This window comes from Fusarium redolens, assembly GCF_020744475.1.
Source record: "Fusarium redolens strain MPI-CAGE-AT-0023 chromosome Unknown BKA55scaffold_31, whole genome shotgun sequence".
NCBI classification, from domain to species: domain Eukaryota; kingdom Fungi; phylum Ascomycota; class Sordariomycetes; order Hypocreales; family Nectriaceae; genus Fusarium; species Fusarium redolens.
In genome coordinates, this window is record NW_025763694.1 from 145352 (window position 1) to 168761 (window position 23410).

Sequence of the window (23410 nt, forward strand, 5' to 3'; positions counted from 1 at the left end):
AATAGCTAGATTAAGATTATAATTAATTATATAATAGGTATAATTATATAGCTATAGGCTATTTATATAATAGGTTTTAAAATAATATAGTTATTATACTATTAGTAAAAAGGGTTAAAAGGGAAAGTTAGGTTAGATAATATAGTTTATAATAAATAAATTAAGTATAATATATTATAAAAGTTAACTAAGATATAGTCCTTTAGATATATATAAAAAGAAGGTTAATTTAACTACTAAGAGGTAAACCTATAGCTAGGATTTATATTACTTAGTTAAGGCAGTAATTACATTATTAAGGCAGATAAACCTTATTTAATTCTAACTTCTATAATAATGGCCTGCTATAGGGGTCTTATTATTTAAACTATTAATAGAAAGGCTAAAAGGCTTAACGGCCTTATATAAGGCTAAAGGTAAGAGAAAAAAAAAAGAAATTATATTTATTAATACTTTTATAAAATTTAGCTTATTATGGTTCTGCAATTGTATCGGCAAATCCTTGCTGTGCCCCAGCTCGGCCACCTGCAAGCTTAGCTCTGCTGACGAACTCTCTAATCTCTGCCTCATCGCTGTCTGTCAGTTGGACCCCGAGAGCATCCCAGTTCTCCTCAAGATACTTAATTCTTTTAGTACCAGGGATAGGAATAATGTCGTCGCCTTGCTTCAGGAGCCAAGCGATCGCCAGCTGGGCCGGCGTGCACCCCGTCTTATTAGCCAGTGCCTGGAATTCTCTGACTTGCTTTACGTTGGCGTCCAAGTTATCACCGGCAAATTGTGGCATCATAGTACGCCAGTCACCTTCACTGGTGAGAGACTCCTTTGTAGTGTAGGCTCCAGTCAGTAGACCTCGGCCCAGTGGCGAGTAGGCAACGACAGCGACGCCGAGCTCACGGCAGGTTACGAGAAGGCTGGTTCCCGCCGGACCCTCGATATCCAATACAAATGGCGAATATTCAATCTGGACGGCATCTACGTGGGCGATCTTGCATGCGCGACGTAGTGTCGTGGAGCTTACTTCAGACAAGCCAATGTACTTGATCTTTCCCTGTCTAAAAGATATTCTTTAATCAGTCTCATATCCTAAGATCAACAGCGTCACTACTTACGCTTTCAGCTCAGCCATAGCACGCATGGTCTCTTCAATGGGGGTCTTGGGGTTTGCACGATGCATGTAGTAGATATCAATGCAGTCCGTGCCAAGTCTCTTCAAGCTTTCTGCACAGGCCTTTTTGCAGTACTCTCCCGAGCTGTCAATAACGCTCAGGTCGGCCATGCCTTTGGCAAACCCGAACTTGGTCGCAAGAAAGATCCGGTCTCTCTTCCCAGTCCGCTTAAACCATTTACCCAGAAGTTCTTCATTGTCGCCGTACATACTGATAGAAACTCAGTCTTAGTGATGGCATCCGTAAGGAATAGAGGGATACTTACTCGGAACTGTCCCAGTTTGTGGCACCCAGTTCCAACGCCCGGTCGAGCACTGCGAATCGCTCTTCGTCACTGGGCGGGGTTCCGTAAAACGTAGACATACCCATGAGACCGAGACCTAATGCTGGGACCATCGGCCCATGCCGGCCAAGTCTGCGAAGAGGTACAATATTATTAGACATATTGGAGGGGTTCCTATACCTTATTTCAAGACAAGATTGGTACTATAGTTAAGGATAAACAAAGAAAGAAGGCTTGCTGCCATGCTACCTCAGGGAACATTTTACATCCCATATATAGGTATTCTTATTGAATTATTAACCTAATTGCCCTTCTTTACTGTGGACCTATCTGAGGAATGCAGAGCCAATAAGAGTTATTATACTTGTTATAAAGTTTCTACGGGTTGAAGCAAGAACCCGAAACTAAAGATTATCGGACTTAACAACCCTAATACCGATGCACATACAGGCTACTATGGTTAAATATAATACTAGTTTTTACTTCTTATTTCTATTTAGAAAGGGATTAACTTAAGTATATTAAATTTTATTATATTTATATATTTATATATTTAATAATTATATTAAATATTTTATATTTCTTTTTATATCTTATTTAATAAAGATATTATTAAATAAAAGCAGGGTTTTTTTAAAGAAATTATATTAAGTTAAGCATTAAGTGCAAGTTAACAAACTATTGCTAAGAAAGCTGGACCATTGGCAGATCGATTCATCCAAGTCCTTGGTCAAGACAAGACCGATCGCTTTCCAAAGATGGGACACACCTTTAGCTCTGATTTGTCTGCGCGATCATGGATAATTCTGCATCTTCCGAGGAAACACGCTTCTCTCGTCTCCGCGTCTCTCGTTGTTTCCAAGCCAAGTAGAAGCCAAAGCAGATAATAGTGGCAGGTACAGTCAGGGCGACCCAGACCCAGATGAGATCGGGCCTATTAAATGGCGATGATTCCCCTGTAAAAAAAGGCATGGCTAAGATGGCCTACACATTCCCATCTGTCAGCTCGTCGAAAGTGCCCCGAAGACAAACTTAGCATGAGCCGCTATGCTCGCCCTGCTGTGGAGGCATTTACTTACAGCAAATGATGTTCCCGGAAGAAATAGAACAGTTACAAGAGCCACCTGTAAACAAAGGGCGAGTCAGTAATCGAGCTCATGCGCATGGCCTAGATTGATTGACTGCAACACACGGTCAAGGCCGCAGGATACGAGACGTACTGTTTTCATGGCGACACTGTCTTTCATCATCTCCTCGCTAAGTCTTTGTGACTGAATTGCCAGTTGTCGGGAAGCTTCCGTTTCCTTCTGTGTTTCGTGGAGCACCTTTGCCGTCTGCTCGGTCAGGTGCTTCGTCTGCGCTGCGATATTCAGCGACTCTTTCGCCTGGTCACGACTAGTCTCCAGGATCTTGTGCATCATTATTCCGGTCTGGACGACAAGTTGGTCGCTGATCGCCTTGTTGTTGTCCACGAGCTAGTATCTTGAGTCAAATTGAGGCTTGTCTAATGGAGTTGGGGGGGTTGATTACTTACCAAGCCCATGACGTTGGAAGCCTTTTGTTGTAGTTCCTCTCGAAAGGTGCGCAATGCCGTTAGCATCGACTCAGCTCGGCCAAGAGCTGTGAGGACCCAGTCGAGGTCTTGCTCGGATCTTCTAGCGAGGAGACGAACAAAATAACGGTGGCAGGTCAGATTATATGACCTTGCCTGCTCTAAGATGTTGGAAAATAGTTGCAGCTCAGAATCATATCGCTGAAGATGGGCTGCAATACAATGCAGAGATCTGTTAGTTTTGGCATTCAGCTGGAGCAGGTCGCCACCGGCCGCCAAGTCTTGTCGAAGCAACGCTTCTTCCTGCAATCGATTAGAATCTACCTACGGTAGAGCTCCTATAAGTAAGTAGGCTTGAGCTTACGTATGTGATCAACTGATCGTCGACGCTGCTCAGAGAGTTGTTCCACCATCTCAGAGCGCTGTTGAAGACGGACATCTGAAGGTGGATTGGATCGCGTCCGAGGCGTCGAGATTGGCAATCCTGAAAAGAATCTCGGAGGCGAAATATCGGCTCCTCCACGACTTTCTTCCACCGGCCATCTTGGAAGTTGAAGACGACCGCCTTGGGGCTTCCTCGGTCGCCCCCATCGGCCCAAAAGTGCAACGCAATCTTTGACCCCCTGACATCGACGTTCGGACCGTCCAAGTGAAGGTAGTTGATGGGGTTCATTTGGCTCTTTCCCTTGACGTGTGCCTTTGGGTCACGGCACTTCACCTGAACTCGGGTAGGCAAGAAAAACCAAAAGCTCAAATTGTTGTGGGTGGCTTGGCTGGGGAAGCACATGGGAGAAGGATACTCGATATTAGCCAGGGCATTGGTGAAGGATACTGACAAATGGCAATGACGCCGGAGGAGTTTAAATGCACTATTAGACAGCCTCAACCTATTGGCATCTGGTGGGCTTTCCTCATCTGCACGCACGAGATAGCGGTTTATGAAGCTTTTGCAACGTATGGATGTTAGCTTTGAAAGAGGACCAAAATTTGAAGTCAAGCTGTTCCATAAAGCACTAACAATGTAACCATTTCAATCCCTTGAGAATCCTGTTTTTGATAATTGCTGTCAGTCCGTCGAAGCTTCGATGAACCTTGGGTATTGATGGGAGTAGGAGAGAATGACCTTGAAGCACGTTGTGAGTTGATCTTCGTCCAACGTCCTTTCCAAAAGAGCTGTAATTTATGATTATGAGACAAGGTTTAATACATGATACTGAATTGTTGTGTAGAAAGCCTACATTCACCAGGTCCAAAACCAAGGACTCGCACCGATGTATCGGAAGCTAGCAGCGTGGATGCAAAGACGGCGATGTTGGACGGATCGCTCTGGATATCTTCACTAAGATACTTATCAGCATGCGTATATTGGAGTATAGGGTAAGTATCATCGCGGTGTTCTATCTTGCGGTACTCCACCTCTAAGCCTTTGAACAAGTGGCACAGAAGAAGGGCCGCCATGGAGGACAGGAAACACTCACAGAGTTGGACGTCGAATATCATCACCCACTTCAAATGGGCTACCCTGTGGCGACCCCCGCATGCTGTCCATAGTTGCTCGACTCATAGCTCTTAGTACGAATTGAAAGACAAGCACAAGAGAAGTAGTTAATTCTCAGAAAACAGCCTATCCTGTAAATGGGAAGAACTCGTGGGATTGACGCGGCTGATTTACGGAACAGACTAGACGGGACATTATTCTTTAATCATCTCCCCGTCAGGTTGCAGTGGTGAGGCTGTCTACACCGCCACCACCACAGCCGCCTCTAATTTATTAGCGTGGTTGCCTTCTTCAACAGGCAGGTGAGGCGTACTCGTAGACATAATTTGTAGGCGCTTTCGTCAGCTTGTCAGCCAGAGTTCGCTGGATCCAACCACATGAATTGGTCTGGCGCCGGGGCGGCCTCACAGCGTCCAGCAGGGCTGCCACTGACTTCATCACCTATTGACAACACCAAAATCTTCGCTCGCAGTGTATCGTGTTCCATCATCTCGCTCACGTACAAATGGCATCATTTCCATCGTCATGGATTGTAAATAAATCAAATCCACCGCAAGCCCTATCATCCCCAACCACAACACCAAAGCGACGTAAATCGCCATCGCCAGCCCCGCCAGCGAAACCAAAACCGCATGCGGCACTCTTCACGCGTCCACCTCCACCTCCGTCGTTATTCACAACCCCAACCCGTCGCTTACCGCCAGCAGGGACACTCCTCAGCCGCGCTGATGGTTCTTTTTCCTTCGCCAAGCGCTATGATTCACCTCCCAGCTCTCCCCATTCGCTCTGCGACTCGCTCGTCTTCTCCTGCTCAGACAGCTCGCACTTCCACGATATGGACGATGCGGTTCTGCCAAACGGACCGTGCGGACGACCTGGGTGCTGCGGCGACGAGCTACATCCCAGCTCTTTTCTCAGCATGGATTGCCTTATCTACGACGATGAACACAACGTCATGGAGAGGGAAGAGGGAGTAGCGCTGCTATGGCAAGCAGCAAAGGCGCTGCCAAAGCAGAGCCCATTCACAGGTCTTGGACAAGAACAGGACGCACCGACCGTGTTCCCGTCGTCCTGGATTGTTCGTAGCACGGACACGAGCACGAGCACGCCGGTTCTTAAACGCAACCAAGCGTTGCCACACCCTAGGGGCAAGGGACGGAGCCGGATGTCTACATCGATGCACTCTGCGATGGCCCCCTCGAACCCATCACCTTTGCGTTCCGCTGAGAATATAAATATGACCATGATGCCTCCGCCCCCGAGGGCCATCAGCGATGCCTATCAAGATGCGCCTGCGAAGACTTCGATTCGGAGACATACACTTCTAGGATCAGGACCAGGATCGGGATCAAGATCGGGATCCGCGACTTGGATAGCTGAGCCTTCGGATCCCTCCCGCATTGGTGACGAGTATCTGTGGGAGCTCAAGGAGAGGCCAACCCAGCGAGAGCTGATAGATTGCTGGCTGCAGTCGACACCGGACAGGGAATCGTTCAAGAGAGTGAAACGTTCACAGTGGTTCAACAACGGGTCGGATGCGTCGGGAGATGCTGACGAGCCGCATTCGAGGCTGCCAGTTTCTGATGCATACTCAGTCTATTCCACGTCGACGCAAAATACTAGGGCTACAAGGCCGGCATAATCAAGTACACTTTTAATGAAAAAATCAATACATCTTCCAATTCGCGGCCGTAGCCAATCATGATACATTACAAGAGGTTTATAAGGCTGGAGGTCTAAAAAAGCTTCAAGTCCCAGCATTATGGTAAATAACACAAAAATTCACATGTAGGCAATATAGTTCAGTGCCATTCTTGCTGCCTATAACTATGCCTTTTGCTGAAAAGTTAATATATAGGTTTAGGAGTTAGATATAAAGCTTCGTTGCGCCAATGATTTAATTACAAAGACAGTAGATTACAAGCTCTACGAATCCATCCGATCATTAGCACTCATTGTCAATGGCGCGACGAAAATATCTCTAATAGTCTCGTCCCTCTTGAGCAAATTGAAAACTGACACAGCAGACTGTTGTCTGAAACCGGCACGAAGCCAGTGGCGAAGGAAGACGGTCAGCGCCGGACCGCATCTTTGGGCGAAGCTCTCGAAGTGCAGCCATCGTTTGAAAGCCTCCAGTGTGCCTGGCTCAAGAAGACCCCTGTGTTCCAGTTCAAGGGCAGATATGGGCATTTTTGCTGCTTCAACGTGCCGCAGAATGTCGCCGACTGCAAGCTGGGACTTTGCCGAGGCGCGAGGGCCGTTGAGCGTCTCGAGGATGAGGAGCATGAGCTTGTGGAACGCCAAGGTCTGTCCGTGTTCCGAGATGGGATAGAGGAGGCTTATCTGGCGAAGGAGGACCAGGAACCCGGGAATGGGATATCGGAGCAACAGCAAGTCATAGTTGTTCGGATGAGCCGGGTCCCGGAACTCTGGCAAATCCAGCAGCTCGTAGAGGACCTTCTTCTCCTGAGGCCGGGAGCTATGGGGCTGGAATTCGAGGCTAAGCGTAGCCGGGACCTCGATGAGGGTATTCAGATTGTGTTGAAGCCATTCTGCGCTCCTTTGGAACAGAGCAATGTCGGCGTGGGCTTGGCCGCTGCTGATATGGCGATCCGCGTCGTTCAACTCGGCATCTAACATAGCCATAAACACAGCCAGCAAGTCATCTGAGTCAATCCGCCCGCGCATGGCAAGGTCCAGCGCTTCAAGGACTGACGCCTGGTTCTGACGGAGAGACACCATCGGCACCGCGGCGATGACGGTGTCGCCCAGCGGCGATGTGCCTACGCGTACCAGGTGGAAGGCACAAGAGTCGCAGCAGACAAACGTAGACAGGGCACGGGTCTCTGCAAAGCTACCTATGGCAAAAGGGAACGTGATCTGTGCATTGTCACCTTCGCGTGGGAAGCCTACCGTTGGCCGGCCTGTCGGCGGCGCCCGCAAGAGCATGGTAAGCACAGCGCCGTCGTAGTGGCAGAGCGCGCATCGACCGCGTAGCTCGTTGCCGGCCTTGTCTAAGGACTTGAACCGCTCGAAGCCCGGGATGAGGATCGGGTCACGCGTGGAGCGTCGGAGAGAGGGCGATCGGCTCCTGGTATAGGAGCGTCTCTTGCCTGGCAGCTTCCTACTCCTTGACCTCCGGAAACTGTTACTGCCTTGGGTGACCGAGACCGAGTTATTCAGTATTAACTCCTCATCACTAGAGGGGCACGAAGGCCCCAGAGCCGGTGCTTTCTCGCTGTCCAAACCATAACTTACGTCAATGCTGTTGAAGACAGGGTCTCTTGGCAAAGTAGAGCTGAAGGGGTCTGATGCCGAGCTTTCTTGACCCATCATCCCGCCGCCTGCTGTGAGAGCGTAGTCTCCGTCGGAGAAAGGGGTATAAGTCTCGGACGAGGACGAGAACAGAGGGGGATACAAGAATGGATTCGGGAGAGGCTGAGAAGCATAGGCTGGCTCAAGGACAGGGACCGTGGGTGCCATCTGCGGGGAGTCCACGGGAGAGTTGTTGTCTCGGGGCGATTCCATGTCGGACGCATAGGCGCAGTTGCCGACGTTCCAGTTATCGAGCCCGGGAGACGGAGACCGATCTTGGACTGCCGGCGCGGCATCCTTTGGCGTCTGTTTGCGGCGTTTTGGCAAGCGTCTAGCACTGGCCCTGGCGGCATTGTAAAGACGCTGGTTGGTCTTCCTTGCTTCGTCCTCGGATTCATCGGCGTCACCCTTGAGTTTGCGCCTGTGCAGCTTGAGGTTCATGGCGTGCGCCTGTCGAACTTGTCGCCGCAGACCTGCCACGGATTCGTTTGAGCTGGCAGAGCCGAGAGCCTCCAGAAGTGCTGAGATTGCCTTGTGGGCTCTGTGGTCAACATCCACGGGCTTCTTTGCCCGTGCTGAGGCTGGGAGCTGGTGTGAGATGAGCCAGTCGGCCACTTTCTTCCCGGTGCCTTTCGTCTGAGCGGCGAGGGCCAGGCTCCTGACGTTGTCGCTGTTGTGGATGATCTTCTCAATCGTCGCTTCGTCGACGTTACCGGCGAGCATGTCGGGAATGTTGACGATCAATCCGTCTTGCAGGGCCATTTCGTCGGGCTCGAGGTCGCGTATGACGGAGAGCTCGAGAGAGAACAAGTCCTTGTACGTGACCCGAGGAAGTTCTGGCCAGGCCGTGTACTGGTTGACACGCAGCTTGATCCTCTCGCTGCTTCCAACAGCAGACAGCGGCAGCAACCCTTGGAAGTTACCCTTGGCCTGCAGGATCCGGACGATGCCCGTTGGGATGTCATGAAAGAGCAGCAGGCAGTGCGGAACGTTGGCGTAGACGGCAATGCCCACCGAGATGTCGCAGGCGGCCGGGCGGCCGTAGCTGGAGTCGCCAAAGACAATGATTACGCACGGCTTGTTGTGAATCGACATCTCGAGCGTCTCCTTCGCGAAATTTTCCACCAGCTTGTTCTCGATCTGGCCATCCGTCATCAGGACCCATATGCCCGCCGACCGCAGCGACGCGAGACACGTCGGCGACTGGTACAGCGACGATGGATCCGTGCCGCCGCCGGACCCGATCCTGCGCCGGGCCTCATAGCTATTGGGGAAGATGACGGGCTCCAGGGCCGTGTGGCACCATGGGAGAACCTGGACGGAGGCGCTGTTGGAGTCTGCATGTTGCTGAGCCTGGCGGAAGGTGCAGAACTGGTGCACCACGTCCAGCTCCGCGGCGATGGTTGCGCCGTACGTGCTGCCCGATTTATCGAGGGCGATACACATGGGCATACTGCCTATTTCGTGGAAGTCGGAAAACTCAGACATGTTATCGGCGATGGAGATGGGCGGGGCCGGCTGCGGGTCGGCCGCAGAACCGATTGTCGGCTCCGTTGCCGCCGTTTTGGGGGGAGCGGAAACATTTGTCATTGTTTAGTTGGGACGTTGCAGCAATAGCCTCCAGGTGGAACTATTTTGGCCATGGAACGGTGAGGGAATCGAGCACATATTGATATTACTTGCAACTGTGCAGCCTGGCTCTTGGGCGAACCACGTTTGTTGCCTTGGCGTAGTTCTGGTTGAAACTGAGGCGTTCTGTACCCCTGTAGCATGCAGCCCAATTCTGCCTTGGCGCCTAACTACAGCATTTTACTTGTAACCTCATGCAGTCAAGAGGGTGTGATATGGCTGTAACAGGTCCACTGTCGCTGTGCTCTTATGCGGAAATATGATAAACTGTAGGGTTAAAGATAGCCCCACCCGCGCTCGGAAGCACATATTGCAGTAGTTCTATATGCATAGTTAAAGTCATAGATAACTAGGTAGTTGGCATCTGTATATAATTAATAACGGCTTGCTTATATTTATGCTGGTGACTATTAATATCATACATCAACAAATTCATCTTCAGTCCAGGTACAATTGGCATCCCATGACCAATCTTGACACAGCATATTCAATACATCATCCACCTCCAATCCATCTGCCCACAAGTATGAGTCTTTATCTAAGCCCTTAAGGTGGTTCATGTCTGATTCAAGGCAAGACTGCTCTCCTTGGCGCATCAAGTCGCAACTCGTTTCAAAGATTTGGCTGACAACTCCCTTGCTGCAACGTGCGGTCAATGACCAATCCTGCATTTCCTCAAAGAGCCCAAGAGCCATCTGGACCTGGTCACGCCACTCAGCAACAGCAGCGCTCTGAGGCTGCCACAGCATGCTCAGCAGGGGTATCATGGTGGCTTGGTAAAGAAACCATACTGCGTTCCACCCTGACATCTGATGACTCAGCCACGTCTTGGCTATATCTTCAATGGTTGTCTTTGAAAGCTGTTGGCACTTCTCGATGGCGTCGTGGTCAACTTCATGGTTCGTTTGAATGTTAGTTGTAGCGTCCAAGAGTGCTGGACGATACAGAAGCATGCGCAAGTTCCAGTATCGCCATCTCATGACGCACCGAGCAAGATGAACCGGTTCGTCGCAGTCTTGGTTATTAGAAAGAATGGAAGGCAGGTGGCTATGCCAATTGATCAATGACTCATCAAAACGATCGCGATCTGCAGGGTTGAGAACAGGAGTTACAGCTAGGCTATCCTGTATCTCAGTCGCAATCCTGCAAAACCGAATGTTCTCAACAAGCGTCGTCATTCCCATATCCTGTCCAAAGTCTTCTTCTCCGTCAAGGTCGAGTTTAGGGAGTTGAATATCAATCGAAGGAGAGAAACGGCCGAAGGAGGGCCGACCCAGGGTCGTTGTTGTCCAAGTATCCAGACAGACCAAAGACCACCAAGTGCGTCGCCTCACTTCTGCTGCTTCAAGTTGATCGCCCTCTCCGTCCTGTTCTGAAGGCTCTCGATGGAAACCAAGTGCACTCGCCATCCGAAAGGCCGCACCAAGAATAGCATTGCCTCTATTGGGTCGGTTGATGTAGTGAAGATAGTAACCTCCGGCAAGAGCAAGGGCCTGTAATGTTTCTATGCGGCTGCTGCCAAAAGCCCCGAGGTCGAGGTGTCTCATAGCCTCAGTATAGTACTTGCAGTGATCTCGATCACTCGACTTGCTAGCTACGATGCTGCCCATGGCCAAGACCATGTTTAGGAGAGAAAGCCAAGGCGAATCCTGACGTTGACTACTGAGATAATTTGTTCTAAACGAGGTTTCATCGAGCATCGGGGTGAATATATGGATGCGCTGGAAGTATGCATCAACCAGTGCTTGGCCCTTGCTGCTCCATTTTATTCGAGGATATTCTAACAAGGGCTGGGAGGCATGGTAACAAGGCCGAACCTCATCATGTTTGGTGATGTTGTTGTTAATGTTTGCCTGGCGAGAGGCTAGCAAGCCACGTAGCTGAGGCCGTACCTGAAGCATAGCTGCAAGGGCCGCTCTGATGGATGAAATACCGAGATAGGATGCCTGCCGATCGAACGGCAGGGATAAGGCGTTGACATCATCAGCCTCAGCAGGCAACGGGTCTCGCTCACGTCGGTCTTCGTCCCATTGTGAGTCCTGAGTAACAGACCTTTGAGGGGTGCTGTCAGAGGGAGATGGTAGGACTTTATCAGTCGAGCCTCTATGTAACACGGCTTCACGAAGTTCCTGGTCTGATAACGAAGCCAAGTCTGAAATATTGTGATTCGGGAAAAGCCGGTTCAAGATGGCGTCGCGTTCTTTGAGGCTTTTGGATAAGCTTTCAAGTGTTCTGTCACGATCGTTAGGTTCTTATCATGGACAGCACAGCTCTTGTCAATTTTAGTAAAAGGCGGACCTTTTTGAAGGCACAACACGTTGGATCTGTTGGGTGTAGACGCATCTTGCCTGTAAATCCCTCGACTCGCATTGGTTACAAGGCTGTCGGCCATCGCAACGTATCTTTCGACGTTTACAGTTGCCGCATGCGTGCAGACCTCGCGTGGGCTTTGATTCTCTAAGTGTACCCGAGTCAGACGGCTCAGCGGTGCCCTGGACTTGTGAAACGCGATAGTTAGTCAGAGGATCATGATCAAAGACAACTGAACTTACAGGTACAAAACATGGTGGGCTCGGATGCGGGACAGCGCTGGGCCCTTTACTTGCATAGGTTCGATGGGATAAACGTGAAGTTAAAGCTGCCAGCCTGGATGTGAGGAGATGCTAATTATCAGCCGTGAAGTGGCAAGATTGCATGTCTTACGAGCGTGGTCCAATCTCATCACAAGCACGTGGTACAAGTGCGCAGTACCGGGTGTCTGGGGTGATTTTGAAAATCCGGGGAAGAAACTGCACTCCAACATCCACTGAGGTTGAGGGGGCAAAGGCTGCTAGCCTTGACAGGAGCGGCACAAGAGCATCCGTGGCTGGATTGGGACTAGTCAACTGCTCATAGCCTCGGTTACGACATGGATCTCCATCAGGGGCTCTCCACTTACCCGAGAGACATGCAATGTAAAATCCCTTATGTTTGAAAACGGGTTTTCTTGGTCAGATGATACATCAAGCTCGCTTGAAAGCATACTACACTACCGAAACAAAAAGGCCTGTTACCAGAGTCCCCAGAAATGCTCATATCCAAAGCATCTCAACCATCACAGATCTGTTCCTCCGAGACACAGTTACTCTTGCCGGCAAGATGAAACAATGCAAAAAGACTAAACCTTCTCAACCTTCAATACTGCCCCTTGACTATCGATTGCAATTGTTTTCTTTTGGGTTGACATTTTCACCGGGCTTTGGGCCTCAAATATCTCATCAAGTTCCTCAAGCTACATACTCGATTAGCCAAATGAACCGAAAGATGGTGCTGGGGACGACTTACAGTTCGACCTTTGGTCTCAGGGATGAAGACATAGATCAGAGCAACTTGGATGAGATCCCATATAGTAAAAATAATGTATGTCTTCCAACCGATTTCCTTCATGGCCACAGGCCAAGCAAACTGGTTCAGCAGGCCGGCAGCATTAACAGCAAGGTTGGAAAAGGCCATTCCCTTGGCACGCATCTCGAAAGAGAGCACTTCGACGGGGTAAAGAGCCTGGAGGGGCGTGATTCCAAACGAGAAGACGGCGCCAAAGATGAAGACCATTGCTAAAGAAGCCTTGGATGCTGTAGTGTTGGAGTAGATTGCCTTTCCATCCCCATCAGTACCTACGTAGGACTTGGCGAACTCGGACGAGGCGATGGTCATGCCCAACCAGACAACAGTGCAGGCAGAGAAGGAGAACAAAAGAAGAGGGCGACGTCCGATCTTGTCAACGAGGCAAGCACCGAGGACAGCCCAGATGAACTGTTGGCAATAGTTGAGCAACGTAATGTTGGCCTGCTCAATCGTTCCAGTGTAGCCAGCCGTCTCGAGCACTGCACCAAGAAAGTAGGAAAGCACAGCGTTTCCTGCCCATTGACTGAAGATGGAGATGGCCAAGTTGCACGAAAGACGATAGACAGCAGGTCTATCGCGAAAGAGAGCGCGGTAGTCCCACCATCGCTTGTCGCTGCCATCCAAGTTCAACGACTCTTCATATTCGGCAATTTGAAGCAGAACCCAGGGTGACTCTGGATTTCCATGGCCATGGTACCGTGTCAAGATGGCTTCGGCAGCCTCTCTCTTGTTGTGGACGTACAGCCATCGTGGGGACTCGGGTAGAAGTAGACTAAAGATGACGATGAGGCCAGAGCACAGGGCTTGGAGCCAGGTAATGAGCCGCCACGAGTAGTCTCCTCCTGTATTCAATCCAGCTCTAGCAGACCCGGCGGCGATGATAGCTCCTGAGAACCATAAGGTGTTGTACATGGCTGGTACATGGAAATGTCAGAGACGAAGAAGACGAGCCATAGGACAACCACTTACCTCCAACCCGTCCACGGTATGCTGGATGGTTAATCTCAATGACGTACATGGGTCCCGCAGAAGCTGCAAGTGATACGCCGAATCCCAACAAGAAGCGTCCTCCCATGAACTGGCCCGAGGAATGGGACAAACCTTGAATAATGGTACCAACAACAATGAGGGCAGATCCAGAGAGCATTCCAACTCTACGGCCGAAGCCGTCGAGGACGGGGCCGACAAAGGGCAGCGCAACAACACCACCGATCTGGTACATGGCTGAGACGATGCCTGCCCAGATGCCGCTGCTCTCAACACCGTATTTCTCGCGAAACCAGGGGTTCTGCAGGAGGTTGTTGATCAAGCTTCCGTCGTAACCGTTCATTGTGCTGCAGAGGAAGCCGACGAAAGAGAAGCAATAGATCAAGATCTGACCCCGATTCCATGCCGAGGGAGGATCCTCAATCATCGCTTTGGCGAACGCTTCGTTACCCGCGACCACTTTGGTCTCCTTCACTTCTTTGAGATCCTGTCAAGCGATGAATCAGCCTCTATTAAATGAGCAAACCCGAGAGGGCATCATCAAGGAAATAATTGTACCGTGCCGTCTTCATTGTGGATGTGTGTCTGGATCTTGTCTTCCATTACAGCGTTTCCCAAGATTAGTTCGTTAATGCCAGGCGTAACCTTGACAACAAAGGAGCCTTGTCAAAGAGGTATTGCTGGATGTGAGGAATTGGAATTGATAGCTTATCTCGCAAGCTTAGACTTGGGACAGTGCTGCAGAGACAAATAAGTGAGTTCCCATTTTATACTTTAATTAAAGGGGACTGTCGCGGCATCAGATAAATGTGTCGATAATACACCAGTCCGGTGGCATCATGTGAATTGCGGGTCTCATCATGATCTAGACTAAGTGATAATAAGGCAGGACGTAAGTACCTGCGGAGCTGCTGACTGGAATGACAGTGAAGTGGCATCTGATACGATAGCGCTAATTGTTAGTGTAGTCGTTCTGTGGGGTGTGGCGTGAGTAGTCCGGACCAAGACCTGAAACGGCCACGGAAGGTCTCGTTCCGCGGCCCATGAATGCCCATGTCCCGTGTCAAAATTCGGAAACAAGCACGGAGATTGACGGCCACCAGTCGGGTCATACCCACAACTAAAGTCGGCCATGTAATGTGTTATAAGCAGTTCGCGAACAGATCATTAAAATAAGACATCGTCGTTCCCGGTATCCAAAGTCACTGTCACGACTTGAATACGAAAGATCATTCATACACCTTTGGCACTGGTATTTGTCGACAAATGAATCCAGCCAGTGATATTTACTACCCTGATCATGATGCCTCCCATTGCACAAAGAACCCTGCTTGAGAAGGGGTGGTCATTCAAGAAAGCAGCAGACGGCCATGATGCATGGAAGCCTGTGGCTAGAGTGCCCACAGTTGCCCATATGGACTTGATTGACAATGGAATGTTAGTATACGACGTTCTACATTCTCCTAGGTACTAACGAGTGAGCCCTGCAGCATTCCTGACCCATTTCTCAATATGAACGAGCTGGAAGTCGAGTGGGTTGGAGAGGCAGCTTGGACCTACCGCACTACTTTTGACTCGCCGTCTACCAACAGTAGATCAGTGTATCTTGTCTTCGAGGGTCTTGATGCCTTTGCTCAAGTCAAGCTTAACGATGTCGTCATACTCGAGAGCGACAACATGTTCCTCAGCCATCGTGTAGATATTACTAACAAGCTTGCGGATGAGGGGGCTAACGTGCTGAGCATCACCTTTGAAAGTGCACTACTCAAGGCCCGGGAAATCAAAAAGCAATATCCTGATCATCGATGGGAACTCTTCAATGGAGAGGCCGGACGCTTGGTCGTGAGGAAGGCTCAATACCACTGGGTATGGACAATGAATGGAAGACAAGAGACATTTTGCTAATGAAATACGCAGGGATGGGACTGGGGTCCAGTGCTCAACACCGCTGGTCCATGGAGACCAGTCTGGCTTGAAGTCTCATCTGCCCACATCAATGACTTCATCCTCAATTATAGTGTCTCTCCAGATCTCGAAAAGGTCCAGGGCACGGTGGAAGTCGACATTGAGGGGCTGTATGACAGGGCAAATGTCTCTATCCGCTTTCAAGACGACGTCGTTTACACTACGGCGGCAGCGAAGTCTTCCGACGGCCGTCTGGTTATCCCTTTTGCTATAGGTACTCAGCCATAGACTTCCTTTCAAGGTCGAAATATTAACAGGCGCCGACTAGATCACCCCAAGCTGTGGTACCCTGCTGGATACGGCCATCAGTCTCAGTACAGCGTGAGTGTCAGTATCGCCAAAGACAGTCAGGAGCTTGATGTAAAGACCAAGAAGACTGGTTTCCGGCGAAGTGAGCTTGTTCAAAATGACGACTCTCATGGAAAATCCTTCTTTTTCAGGATTAATAACATCGACATATTCTGCGGCGGCTCGTGCTGGATTCCGGCTGACAACTTTCTACCTCGAATCACCACCGCCAAGTACCGAAATTGGCTGAAGCTTATGATACAAGGCAATCAGATCATGACGAGGTGAGAGACCATCGATAAGTCTTTGCGCTTAATATGGAATCACTGACAATAGGATTCAGAGTTTGGGGCGGTGGCATCTACGAAGACGATGCTTTCTATGACTGCTGCGATGAGATGGGCATTCTTGTTTGGCAGGATTTCATGTTTGGGTGCGGAAACTATCCTGTAGGGCCATCACTCATAAGATCGATTCGCGAGGAGGCAGTGCAGAACGTCAGCCGACTGCATCACCACCCTTCTGTCGTCGTATACGCCGGCAATAATGAGGATTACCAGGTTCAAGAACAAGCAGGTCTTGACTACGATCCAGACGACAAGGACCCTGCTTCTTGGCTCAAGTCTTCTTTTCCTGCTCGGTACTACTACGAGTATCTTTTACCAGAGGTAGTCTCTGAGATATCTCCAGGGATGATATACTGGCCTGGGTCACCGTTCTCTGGAGGTAAAGACACTGCAGACAAGACTACTGGAGATCTCCACCAATGGAATGGTATGTGACTGCTTTCCCCCTCTGTCTGCTCATGTGCTGATATTGTCCCAGTTTGGCATGGTACGCAGGAGAAATACCAGGTCTTTGATACGCTGGGTGGCAGATTCAACAGCGAGTTCGGCATGGAGGCTTTCCCAGCCTTGTCGACGATTAAGCACTGCATCACGGAAGATTATGACCGTTTCCCACAGTCTCAGATGATGGATTTCCACAACAAGGCCGACGGCCACGAACGACGCATTGCTACTTACGTGGTGGAGAACTTCCGTCCTCTTCCAGATTTAGAGGTATGCATGCTCCTAATATTGGAATTCGAGTTCTCTTGTTAACCCCTCATCAGTCTCACATATATTTGACGCAGCTTTGCCAGAGCGAAGCCATGACTTATGCGTACCGCAGCTGGCGTCGCCAATGGGGCGATGATCGCCGATGCGGCGGTGTTCTCGTCTGGCAGATGAACGATTGCTGGCCCGCCATCTCATGGTCCATCGTAGACTATTTCCTCACCAAGAAGCCAGCTTACTATTCTATTCGCAGAGCCCTCAAGCCCATCGCTGCAGGAGTCCAACGGCAACACCACGACTGGAGTGTCGTACATGCCAGGCCAGCGAAGACTTCTTCATTTGAAGTTTGGGTTGCAAGCAGCAAGCAGCAGGAGGTAACTGTCACTGTTGAGATTCGCTTCATTTCTATCAAGACTGGAAGGGATATCAGGGAGAAAATCGTGAAGACCGATACGGTCCTGGTCCCGAATGGTACGACTGATATCCTCAATGGGCAGATTGACAATGCACAAGACGAGCCGCATGTTATTTCAGTCAGGGTTCTGGAGGGTGGCGTTTGTGTTTCCCAAGACGTCGATTGGCCTCAACCTCTCAAGTATCTTGACTTCTCCAACAGAGGCGTTGAGATTCAGGCCGGGCCAGATGGGTATCAGCTCACGGCCAGCAAACCCACCAAAGGCTTGGTCTTTGAAGAGCTGGCTGGTGTTTCTTTGGAAGACAACTGTATAGATCTAATTCCCGGCGAAGCTGTTACTGTAAAGGTTAGGGGAGGTGAAACATTGTCTGGAAACCCAAAATATAGATACTTGCGTTGATAGAAATGTAAGGTGAGGATGAATTGGAATTTGGATTATGCAACGCCCCCTGGTATGCGACCCCGGGGGAGTAAGAAAACTTCGGACTTTGAGATAGGTAGTTAAATTAACTCATTAAAAAACCTTTTAAGCTTATGCCAACTTACCCAAATCTTTTTGTCGATAGGATCGACTTATGGACGTCCTGAGTTTTCTTACCCTAGGCAGGCTAAGCGCGCGAAGCCAGTCTATATTTAGCTCTTCCCCGCCAGAACCCCTGTACATCTTGTGAATCTGATTGTAATTGGACAATGTTGCCCCTTTTTAGCGCGTCAGTCAGACTCTCCAGCCATCGCTTTTTGAGAACCCAAGCTGAGCGTCAAGAAAAATCAAGTCCTCGAGACCTCACAAGCCTCTTATTCGAATTATCCACAAGAAGGTACTTGCTGTGGCTCTCTAAATGTCCTCAACAGCTGTACCAGATCCGAGCTCTGGCGGAAGCAGTGGCGGCAATACGGAGCTCATTATTGCCGTGGTTGCGCTGGTCATCTCCGTCTTGGCCTTTGTCATTGCGATTCTCCAGGCACTGCAGCAGTATCTCGCCACAGCAACTGGCTTTTCATCGTGCAGTGAAGCCGTCATAGGAAAATGGGCACAGTTTACTCGGCGCCGGATGATCTGGTCCGAGTTCCGCTTCGAGGTCCAGTTCGAGGCCCCAGTTATCTTCGTCGCCAAACCCAGCAACACCAGGGGACCGTTGGGAGATGATGCTCTCGCCAAGGACGAAAGCAAAAAGATCATTCGCCTCGATGGCGGTAATGATAACTTCAAGTACACAGATACTGTCAAGGAATTTGACAACGAGTACAAGCAGAGCACGCAGCGCATCATTCACACGGCTGATAATGAGAAGGCCACCTGGTATGCCTTGCTCATGGCTATTGTGAGGATGGAGAAAGAATCTCGTGAGTGGCAGAGCAAGAAGTCAGCTGAGTGGCTCAAAGCGGCTGGTCCACGCCCACCAATTGACACAGAAGAGCCTCATGCTCACCACTCGCTTCTCGTCTGCATGCAGAGAAAGAGGCGCACGTGGGATAGCATGCCCAAAGACTTTGCAAAACCTTATGCTACAACTACAATATCGCATCTTGTAGAGATTGCTGGAATGCTGGGCATTCATTGGAGGAAATTTGACCTCAATAACGACCAGTATCGCGGTCAAGGCAACGGGTTTGTTCTATATGGCTCATACACGGACGGTCTTGGTATCACCTTCAACTTTCAGAAGCAAGGACCAACCTGGTTCGAGAAGAACCGGGTGATCCCCCACTACAACGTCAAGCAGCTCTGCTTTGGCATGGCCCCAACGATCTTCAACCAGGAGAAGAAGGTGTATGCCGACGAGGCCAAAGGAGCTGAGAGTCTTCAGTTGGGAAGTTTGACTGAAATTGCGAAGACGCTGGTGGTTCTGGGATGTGATATCAACACAGTCAACTATTTCCGGAAGCATGCTGATCAAGCACGCCATAGCCATCTGTTTGCTGGTAAGTTGCCCTCCAATGAGTTAGTCGAAGAGAAAAATGACCATGAACAGTTCCATTCGAGATCCTTGGCATGGTTGGGGAAATGTTTCATATAAAGGGCACCGTCTTCCGTATGCTCCCAAACCCGACCGTTTTCTACTGGGATCCCAGCTCTTTTTCTCTGTCAGCACTAATGACAGCATACATCACCTGTTTGAGGAGTCTCCATGAGAACACACTAAAGGATAGCGAGCAAATAAGCAGAATACTCAAGTGGGCACAATCGGACGAAAAGTTTCCGCTCCTGCGAACTGAAGGATCAACACTAGATGTTTTTGGCGAAGACATCAACGGAGTAAATCTGGTCAACCATCTCAACAATCTACGTGCCGGAGTCGAATTATGTGATGAGTACTTTGGCAGGATGAAGAAACCGGGATTGTCCATGATTAAGAGAGTTGTGCGCATGCATATTCAAGAGGTTATGGGCATTCTACACGAAAAGAATGAAACCGACGATAACACGAAGAAGGACGGCACTGATGAAGCCTTTGACGACGCACCTATTACTATTCACGACATTGATTCGGCATCAGGCGAAGACAAGGAGACTCTTCTGATTCAAATGTACTTTGACCGCGTTCGACAGAACGTCGTCCGGAACATCGGCAAACAGGGCCTGCTAAGCAAGCGCGTGAAAGCAAGACAAGATTCCTTTGTCTCGGAAGATGATATAAGCACGAGTCGCCCCAAGCCTGTCGGAAGGTTTGGAGATAACGAGGTCAACGAGGCTTGGTGCATTCTTCTGTTCCGTATGCTGTGCTGGTTACAATTGCATGATTTTCACAAAATGGATATTCAAATCAGCAAAAGTGATGCTTATGCAAGTCGCATCCCGGTTTATATTGTCTGAAAGTTGCACAACTATACTATGTTCCGAAAGGGAATATCAAATACAGGTTATAGAGCTTATGCTTCCAGATAGCTTTACAATTTACTCCCCTTCTCGTTACCAACCTCTGCAAATTGATAAAAGTATTCCAGGCTTTCTGGATTAGCCAAAGTTCCAGACGGTTGAATCCTCTCTCCCGAAATGATCCTTTTCACTGGCATCTCAACCTTTTTACCATTTATTGTTACCTAGACAAATAGCTTGATTAAAATCATCGATCGAAACATTAGCAAGGCGGTACTTACTGGAATCTGCGGCGTTGAGAAGACGAACTTTGGGACATGACGAGCACTGAGTCCCTCGCGAATAGCGTCCCTGACCCTGTTGACAAGTTCATTTGTAAGGCTCTTTCCTTTCCTCAGTTTGAGGAACAGGAAGACACGCTCATCGTTGTCTGTCGGTCGTCGTTGTCCTACACAAAGCGACTCTTCAACCTCCGCCATAAACTGTTCTTCGATGATGTTGTAGATCTCTGCTGAGCCAAAGCGAATTCCAGATGGATTCAGAATTCCATCAGATCGACCGAGAAAGAACAACTGCTTTGTTACAGGATGAATCATGATGAAGTCACCATGAGTCCAGACATCTGAAGGCCTGGTTAGAAAAGCTTTGCCTATTTGTGTTAAGAACTCACCATCGAAGTGGGCAAAGTAAGCTTCGTGATACTTCTTGGCTGCTCCTGGACCCCAGAAACTAACTGGCATGTTGGGAAACGCTGCCGTTGCCACCAACTCTCCAGGAATACCATCAGGCACCGGACGTCCCGTGTTATTACCTTCTCGTACTTCGCTGTCATAGACCTCGACTGGGGTTCCTAGACTAAGACCAGAGCAACCACCGGAGTACACGGGGGTTAGAGTGTTGCCAAGGCCAAAGCATCCGGCAATGTCCGTCCCGCCTGACATATTGTTCACTCGTACATGTTTTGGGAACCCTTCGTCATAGAACCACTCAAACAAGGTTTCTGGGAAGATCATTCCAGTGCCACTGACAACCTGCAAGGCTTCGAGATTGAACAAATCTCGTGGCCGGGTACCTGCTCGCCTTAGTGTCTCGAGGTATTTTGGTGAAGTCCCAAAATGAGTTACACTAGAATTAACATTAGTCAACCTGAACAAGTTGAATCCGCGTCACTGACTAAGTCACGGGACCGGGAACCCGGCACCCCGGGAACCCGGCACCCCGCTTTCAGCCTCAACACCATAACTTTCATCAATTCAATTACCCAAAAAGTCGATATAATACCCTGATTTTCATCTGGTCTTAATCCAATATGCCTTCTTATACAGAAGAAGATATGCTTAAAGCAATTAACCTTGTTCAAAATGGCCAATCACAAGTCAAGGCTGCTAAAGAAGCTTCCGTACCCCGATCAAGCTTACAGGACCGACTTCAAGGCATTATGCCTAAAAAAGAGGCTCATACAGATCAACAGCGGCTCGGCCCGACCGTTGAAGCCGATCTCATCCAATTTTTAAGGCTTCAAGATACCCTTTGTACTCCATTAACTCATTTCCAAATCCGGCAACTTGTTATCCGTATTTTAAGCTTACAAGGCGATAACAAACCTCTCGGCAAGCATTGGGTTACCCGATTTCTCGCACGCTCTAAGCAAATCAAAACGCTTAAAGCAATTAGAGTTGAATATAAGCGTATTGAAGGTGCAAAAGCAATTATCATCCGGTCTTGGTTTGACCAATTGAAGGATCCCGAGGTTACAATTATCCGCGGCTGCAACCGTTGGAATATGGATGAAACGGGTATCTTCCAAGGGGTCGGTATCAACGGTTTAGTGGTTGGCCAATCAGAGAAGCGGAAGACCTTAAAACGAAGCCCTCACAGCCGCAGCTGGGTCACAATAACGGAAGCTATCTGTGCCGACGGCACGAGCCTTATTCCCTTTGTTATCTTTAAAGGGGATCAGCCGCAACAACAGTGGTTTCCGAGGGATCCTTCCTTTTTAGGCAATTGGCGCTTTGCAACGTCACCAAGGGGATGGACCACTAACGAGATCACAGCCCTATGGCTGCAGGAGGTTTTCATCCCGTTCGCATTGCCCAAAAAGGAAGGGGAAAAGAGGCTTCTTTTCCTAGATGGGCATGATACCCATTTAACGGATGAATTCATCTTTAACTGCTTTAAGCATAATATACACCCCTGTTACCTTCCCCCACATACATCACATGTCCTTCAGCCTCTTGATTTAGCTAATTTTAGCTTGTTAAAGATGATATATCGCCGTGAACTCGAGATGGAAGCCCCACTCATTGAACAAGGAAATACAGCTAAGGCTGCCTTTTTAAGGTGTTATTTTAAGGCTCGGGCCGCTGCCTTTACCGAAGAGAAGGTCCGGGCCGGTTGGCTTGCATCCGGCTTGTGGCCTGTCAACGTTATGAGACCGTTATCAAGCAAGTATGTGATACCGGACGAAATTGAGGCTCAAGCTGCTGAATTAGGTAATCCATCTACACCACTAGCCAATACGAGCCCTCAATTACCTTATCTCAATACACCACATAAGCTATCTGATGTGATGCAGCTTGCAAGAGCCGAATTAGGCAATAATGCACTTACACCAACTAAACGGCACCTATTTCGGACGATTGGAAAGGGCCTTGATGAACGGGCCGTTGAATTAGCTTTGGTAACAGATAAAAATAGGATATTAAGCGAGATGATCGACCAATCACAGGTCTTAAAGAGAAAGAAACTTAAATTGGATCCAAATCAGAAGGTATTTACCTTAAAGGAAGTCTATAAAACAAGAGATACTATTATAGTTAAAACAGGAAAGGAATAAGCTTATTTTATCTATTATTAAATAGATATAAGCTTCTTTTACTAGTAGGAAAAAACTGGATGAAAATTAAGCTTATTTTTATTGATTTTTATATAGATAAAGATATTGAAGTTATGGTGTTGAGGCTGAAAGTGGGGTGCCGGGTTCCCGGGGTGCCGGGTTCCCGGTCCCGTGACTTAACCGCTCATGAGCCGCTAGCTCAAGCAAAACTGTCGA

General features: G+C 49.1%; 9 protein-coding genes across 9 annotated transcripts; 3 read left to right on the forward strand and 6 right to left on the reverse strand.

Annotated features, from left to right (window-relative positions):
- Window positions 1–472: 472 nt before the first annotated feature.
- On the reverse strand, window positions 473–1610 carry BKA55DRAFT_529001 (NADP-dependent oxidoreductase domain-containing protein; the record flags this gene model as incomplete). Its single annotated transcript, XM_046189040.1, has 3 exons — window positions 473–1052; window positions 1110–1376; window positions 1432–1610. The coding sequence occupies 3 exons, from the start codon at window positions 1608–1610 to the stop codon at window positions 473–475; spliced, it is 1026 nt and encodes a 341-aa protein (XP_046041567.1).
- A 466-nt stretch (window positions 1611–2076) lies between these two features.
- Window positions 2077–3998, reverse strand: BKA55DRAFT_256441 (uncharacterized protein). Its single transcript, XM_046185405.1, has 5 exons — window positions 3366–3998; window positions 2984–3304; window positions 2670–2924; window positions 2529–2573; window positions 2077–2433 (listed from the first exon to the last, which is right to left on the reverse strand). The coding sequence occupies exons 1-5, from the start codon at window positions 3786–3788 to the stop codon at window positions 2221–2223; spliced, it is 1257 nt and encodes a 418-aa protein (XP_046041568.1). The 5' UTR covers window positions 3789–3998; the 3' UTR covers window positions 2077–2220.
- A 714-nt stretch (window positions 3999–4712) lies between these two features.
- BKA55DRAFT_585609 (uncharacterized protein) lies at window positions 4713–6215 on the forward strand. The gene has a single exon (XM_046194469.1). It carries the CDS (start codon window positions 5005–5007, stop codon window positions 6139–6141), a length of 1137 nt encoding a protein of 378 aa, XP_046041569.1. The 5' UTR covers window positions 4713–5004; the 3' UTR covers window positions 6142–6215.
- BKA55DRAFT_585610 (uncharacterized protein) lies at window positions 6216–9652 on the reverse strand. The gene has a single exon (XM_046194470.1). The coding sequence runs from the start codon at window positions 9402–9404 to the stop codon at window positions 6426–6428; it is 2979 nt and encodes a 992-aa protein (XP_046041570.1). The 5' UTR covers window positions 9405–9652; the 3' UTR covers window positions 6216–6425.
- Window positions 9653–9814: 162 nt separating this feature from the next.
- BKA55DRAFT_585612 (fungal-specific transcription factor domain-containing protein) lies at window positions 9815–12212 on the reverse strand. Its single transcript, XM_046194471.1, has 3 exons — window positions 11996–12212; window positions 11742–11940; window positions 9815–11675 (listed from the first exon to the last, which is right to left on the reverse strand). Exons 1-3 carry the CDS (start codon window positions 12006–12008, stop codon window positions 9860–9862), a joined length of 2028 nt encoding a protein of 675 aa, XP_046041571.1. The 5' UTR covers window positions 12009–12212; the 3' UTR covers window positions 9815–9859.
- A 175-nt stretch (window positions 12213–12387) lies between these two features.
- BKA55DRAFT_668482 (general substrate transporter) lies at window positions 12388–14746 on the reverse strand. Its single transcript, XM_046197898.1, has 4 exons — window positions 14373–14746; window positions 13797–14301; window positions 12768–13741; window positions 12388–12714 (listed from the first exon to the last, which is right to left on the reverse strand). Exons 1-4 carry the CDS (start codon window positions 14415–14417, stop codon window positions 12601–12603), a joined length of 1638 nt encoding a protein of 545 aa, XP_046041572.1. The 5' UTR covers window positions 14418–14746; the 3' UTR covers window positions 12388–12600.
- Window positions 14747–14929: 183 nt separating this feature from the next.
- Window positions 14930–18052, forward strand: BKA55DRAFT_627982 (glycoside hydrolase superfamily). The gene is made up of 7 exons (XM_046196890.1): window positions 14930–15251; window positions 15305–15680; window positions 15732–15993; window positions 16048–16351; window positions 16411–16841; window positions 16893–17128; window positions 17182–18052. The coding sequence occupies exons 1-7, from the start codon at window positions 15115–15117 to the stop codon at window positions 17938–17940; spliced, it is 2505 nt and encodes an 834-aa protein (XP_046041573.1). The 5' UTR covers window positions 14930–15114; the 3' UTR covers window positions 17941–18052.
- Window positions 18053–18379: 327 nt separating this feature from the next.
- On the forward strand, window positions 18380–20355 carry BKA55DRAFT_529144 (uncharacterized protein; the record flags this gene model as incomplete). Its single annotated transcript, XM_046189051.1, has 2 exons — window positions 18380–19463; window positions 19514–20355. The coding sequence occupies 2 exons, from the start codon at window positions 18380–18382 to the stop codon at window positions 20353–20355; spliced, it is 1926 nt and encodes a 641-aa protein (XP_046041574.1).
- Window positions 20170–21484, reverse strand: BKA55DRAFT_256568 (uncharacterized protein). Its single transcript, XM_046185406.1, has 3 exons — window positions 21029–21484; window positions 20640–20980; window positions 20170–20582 (listed from the first exon to the last, which is right to left on the reverse strand). The coding sequence occupies exons 1-3, from the start codon at window positions 21369–21371 to the stop codon at window positions 20430–20432; spliced, it is 837 nt and encodes a 278-aa protein (XP_046041575.1). The 5' UTR covers window positions 21372–21484; the 3' UTR covers window positions 20170–20429.
- Between the last annotated feature and the right edge of the window lie 1926 nt (window positions 21485–23410).